This window comes from Mycetomoellerius zeteki, unplaced genomic scaffold (assembly GCF_001594055.1).
Source record: "Mycetomoellerius zeteki isolate Tzet28-1 unplaced genomic scaffold, Tzet1.0 scaffold900, whole genome shotgun sequence".
Taxonomy (NCBI): Eukaryota; Metazoa; Arthropoda; class Insecta; order Hymenoptera; family Formicidae; genus Mycetomoellerius; species Mycetomoellerius zeteki.
The window spans coordinates 74,932-79,943 of record NW_017257937.1 but is presented as its reverse complement, the minus strand read 5'-3'; the positions used below and the strand labels follow the sequence as shown (position 1 = coordinate 79,943).

General features: G+C 27.1%; 1 protein-coding gene and 1 long non-coding RNA gene across 2 annotated transcripts; one reads left to right on the top strand and one right to left on the bottom strand.

Annotated features, from left to right (window-relative positions):
- Positions 1–159: 159 nt before the first annotated feature.
- On the top strand, positions 160–748 carry LOC108730375 (uncharacterized). The gene is made up of 3 exons (XR_001936973.1): positions 160–231; positions 302–505; positions 632–748. It is a non-coding gene; the product is annotated as an uncharacterized lncRNA (long non-coding RNA).
- A 1,487-nt stretch (positions 749–2,235) lies between these two features.
- Positions 2,236–4,497, bottom strand: LOC108730374 (uncharacterized). The gene is made up of 4 exons (XM_018460031.1): positions 4,167–4,497; positions 4,010–4,096; positions 3,159–3,268; positions 2,236–2,770 (listed from the first exon to the last, which is right to left on the bottom strand). Exons 1-4 carry the CDS (start codon positions 4,199–4,201, stop codon positions 2,697–2,699), a joined length of 306 nt encoding a protein of 101 aa, XP_018315533.1. The 5' UTR covers positions 4,202–4,497; the 3' UTR covers positions 2,236–2,696.
- Between the last annotated feature and the right edge of the window lie 515 nt (positions 4,498–5,012).

Sequence of the window (5,012 nt, the reverse complement as noted above, 5' to 3'; positions counted from 1 at the left end):
TATTGAAGAATTTTACAACAGTTGCAAAGCTGCTTTCTCTGCTGAACGCAGCCATTGAATCAGAGAAGGATTCTCTCTGCTTTGAACAACGAGAAATAACGAATTGTTGTTTAAGTAACAAAATAATAAAAAGTATCGTGTTTAAAATTTCCTGCTTTACGTTTTTCTCTGTTTCTAGCTTAACACAGTCATAATTGACATAAGTATTATTTCCAATTGCAGCATAATAAAGTAATTGTTAACATGTAATTAGTTTCGCGAATTTTCTAAATAAATAAATCTGTAAATTTAAATTTTATAGTTCAATGGATAAGGATATAGACTTCATAACGTCTTTGTTCTTCCAATTGACTTCTATGTATATGATTTTGAAAAAAAGACAAAAAGCCAAATGGTGGAGAAATAGGAAATGACTTGTGAGACCAATCAACAGACGTCGAATGTTGCAAGGAGATTTTCAGCATCTTTTTCAAGAGATGAAAGAAGATCCAAATTTATTTTTCCGGTATACAAGGATGGATGTGAATACATTCAACATTTTATTAACGATGTTCTTGCCGCATTTATCAAAAAAAAAGCTTTATCACCTGAGCAACGTCTTACAATTACACTCAGATAGTTTTATTTTCAGGAACAGGCTATTTAATATAAAGAATGAATAATAGGTGCATCCAAAAGCAAAGAGATACTTTGGCGCAATATTTTCTGACTCCAGAAGGCGAAGTACCATGGCAGTTTGAATATATTCAAAGAGGACATCATGCTGCCTAAATTTTGACTAATTTAATATTAAATTTAATAAACGTAAAATATTTCAATAAATAAAAAATTGAATTAAATTTGAAATAAAAAATGTTTTCATAATTTTATTTTTACTAAATATTTTAGCGAAATACTTTATAACTTGAAATTTTTTAATATTAAAATATATGAATTAATATGTTAAATTATATAGCTATAAAATTTTTTTCAGGTTAAATGAAAAAAATTTCCATGCTATAAAATCTAGATTTTCTAGATTATTTAGTAACAAATTTGTTGAATCAGTGATACCTCTTTTAAGTGTTATTTTTAAAGGTTTTTTTTAAATAAAGATAAAATAGGTACTTTCGTACAATGTTTATTTTGTTTAAGCAAAATAGAAAATATGATTTTATATTTTATTATAACTCGGTGGACCATAAGTAACGCATCACTGCCTTAAGCAAAGCGCCATAGTATTATAAGTTCGTAAAAAATGTAAAAACGTTAACGATCAGCCAAAGTAATATATTAATGATAATATAATGAATTAAAAGAAATATTTTTTCATCACTATTCATGTACTTTTTATTTTTATAGAAAATGTAAATACATACATGTAATTATTGAAATAAAGTCTCAAAAAAGTGATTTATAAGTACTATTTGTTATTAACATGTTTATATTGCACAAAAGTAATTACGAGCATACAAATGGTATTATACCGACTCATTGTACTAGCACTTTTATTTAAAAGTTACGAAAAAAAATTAAAATCTTAATTATTATAGTCTGAAAACAATTTGATTTGTAAATACTATTAGTGACTAATATACTACACAAAAGTAATCACAAGCATATAAACGGCATTATTTATCCGCTATATTTGCACACTTTCACTTTAAAAATACAGAAAAAATTAACATGTTATAGTGCAGTCTCGAAATAATTTGTTTCATAAATACTATTAGTGACTAATAACTGTACAAAAGTAATCACAAGCGTACAAACAGCATTACTTACTCGCTATAATTGCACTTTCACTTAGAAGTTACAAAAAAAATAAAATCTTAATTATTATAGTACAGTCTCAAAATAATTTGTTTCGTAAATACTACTAGTGACTAATAATTGCACAAAAGTAATCACAAGTGTACAAACAGCATTACCTACCCGCTATATTTGCACTATCACTTTAAAATTACGGAAAAATGTTAAAAAATATGCATACCATTTCATTTAAAATATTACTTATTGTTAGTTAAATAAAATGCATTAATTATTTCTTTGCGTTTCTCATTTCTTTCCTGTTGCGGGAGTTGCAAGAGACATGACACAATAAATTTAGCGAAATGTTCATCCACAGATGAATTATTTTCTTTCTCTTCCTTTTTGTTAAGTATATTTTCTTTAAACACATTTGCAGTATTTATATATATATATATATATATATATAAATGAAGCTTCTAGTGGATCAGACTTAATTTGCTTTCTTCGCTGAGTGCCATTAGAAAAACATTTTGTCGGATAATTAGACAAAGGTGAACTCGAATTGGATGATTTTGCAGTTGTAATTTCTTTATCTGCAGAATAATAAGATTTGTCCAATTGATTAGAAAACATATTCTGGCTGTTATCAGACATTCCCGAAGTAATTTCGAAATTTTCTTGGTCTGGAGAAATGGCAACATTATAACTGAGAAAGTTGTCAAAATTTTTGTATCTTCCTATGCATGGAATAGGTTGAGGATTATCTTCAGAGATATTGGCAGTGTATGTAGATTTGAGGGACATTGATGTCTGATTTCCCATAGAATTTGTATTTGTTAAGATTGGTTCAAAATTTTCATATCTTCCTGTGGATAGAGTAGATTGAGGATTAGCTCCAGAAATATTGAAGGTACATATAGATTTGAAGGACATTGATGTCTGATTTCCCGTAGAATTTGTATTTGCTACTCCAGATTTAAAATCTTGACAGTTTCTTGCAAATCCGTATGAACTTTTTTCCAATTTATTTTTAGGAAACCTGCACAAATTTACATATATACAATATGTATTATTTGAAATAAAAGGAGATAAGAAAGGACTGATTTTTGCATAAAAAAATATTAGTAAAAAAGAAAGTGTTTTTGTAGATTTTGACCTTGATATAATAAAACTATTAAATGATTTGTGGTATTTCGGATATATAAATATATAATCTTGCTCAATTTACAAGGTGCTCCTGAAGCATCACAATATCACAACAAATATCACAACATCACATATTTTAATAGCTTTATTCTATGGTGATCAAAATCTATAAACACTATTCCTTTCTACTAACATCTTTTTAAGACAAAAATCTACGCTTTTTAAACATTTTTATTTCTTTCAGTTATTATCAAATAAAGATAATAAATAAGTACTCTTACATTTTCTGGAATTGTATCTTTCCATCTGATTATTTTCTGTACATGTACTTTGAATTTTCTTCCATTCTTGAATTGATTGGGCCATGATCTGATTTGATTGAAATGGTGTGCTTTCCAATTAAAAAAAATAATGAAAATATTTTACAACACTCATAATTATTATCATTAATTCTTTTAGTAAACCTTTTCTTTCTTTATCTTAAAAAGACTAATATTTTCATAAAGTAGTTAGAAAACATCTATAAAAATTATTTAATTGCACGGATAAAACGATCATGAAAATCAGAAATATTATACATTCTTTATAATAAATGATAAAAGATCAATTGCTATTATTAAAGAAGGAAGAAAAAATAGAAGAAATAATGTTTGAATGGGTAGTAAAAATAACTGCATACATATCATTTTTGCATAAGGATAATTTTGTATCTAATTCAGCGAATCGATTGTGTATCTGGAAATGAGGTAAAAATTACAAAAGTGAGCAAATTTACTAATTATTGACCAATTAAATTATAAATATTCTAGTGAATTTGCGTACTTTTGTAATTTTCACTTCATTTTGGAATATACAATCGACTCCCTGTATATGATTCAAAATAGATATATTGTAATTATATCCAATTTTAATATATATATACTGTCAAAGCAAGTTTTTGAATATTATTTGGAAAAAATGCTATTTTTATTTTTATATTCATTAAAATTGTATTCCTGCAATTTAGTAATCTTTATGAGTGTACTTTTAATAACTTAATAAATGTTTTTATTCTTTTGCTTTAATTCTTATAACAAAAAAAACAAGAATATTTAATCAGAACAATTTAAATACTGTATGATTTACAATATACCTTTCAATTTGAAGACTAGGTTTCAATTTGTCCAATGTATTGTTTCGAGGTTTGGCGGCAAATTGGCATGAAACATTGCTAAAAGTTCTGTAATACAATCAGCAATATGATTAAAATAAAAAAAATGATTATAAATTGGTTTGTCATAAATTTATACCTTCTTCTCTGGATATGTTTTTCCATAAATTTCATGTTTTCAAACAATGGCTACTGTTTAATTGTTTGTGCGGCACAGCCACTGCACATTGCATGGTCATTCATTCTTTTTTGTTTGCCATATCTATCTTTTAATCTTTTCCACCTTTTGTTGTATTTCATCAACTGAATGATTAAATTTTATTTTTAGAATATTTCAAATTTTATATACCAACAAAAACATTTTAAAAAACTCAAAAATGTTTTAAAAACATGTGTGACATGTTCTCGCAATTTCTTCCCATGATTTTTTCTTCATCATGTTGTCTTTATAATTTTTATCACTTTTGTTATATAAATGAGGATAACTTTGTACGCAAGCAATAATAAGTTCATCTAATTTATCAACAAAATCGCCAAAATTTTCTTCAACTTCCGAATAGTTTTCGAGTTCTAAATTTTCATTTAAAAAATGTTCAGTATAATATGCGTGATCGGATATTTTTTGAATAAACAAACTCGAAGAACCAGCCCTGAACCACAGAGATTTTTAGAAAAGTCGTCAATTGAAATAGGTTATGTTTTGACCATAAGGCGTTTATAATAATCTTTGGACACAGGACGAAAATTTTGTGACTACGAACGGTATTCATAGTCAGTTCTTATATTCAAGATCGTCTTAAGTTCTATCTTGAGGTGTCACGAACCAATCAGAGAGCCGCATTGGCATCTTAAGACATTACTTAAGACGGTCTTTAAATAAGAACCGACTATGAATACCGGCTTACGATTACGGTTCAAGGTTATGACGTTTCACTCGTGTTACTTCTGCGCAGAGGATACGACAATGGGTGCGTTCAGCAGAACG

What these genes read in the sequence shown, in the direction of transcription:
- LOC108730374 (XM_018460031.1), bottom strand. Translation starts at nt 4,201, where the DNA reads ATGAAATTTATGGAAAAACATATCCAGAGAAGAAG. An exon ending in AAACATATCCAGAGAAGAAG is followed by an intron (nt 4,097 to 4,166) that starts GTATAAATTTAT and finishes ATTGTATTACAG; the next exon opens with AACTTTTAGCAATGTTTCAT. An exon ending in AAGATACAATTCCAGAAAAT is followed by an intron (nt 2,771 to 3,158) that starts GTAAGAGTACTT and finishes AAATTTGTGCAG; the next exon opens with GTTTCCTAAAAATAAATTGG.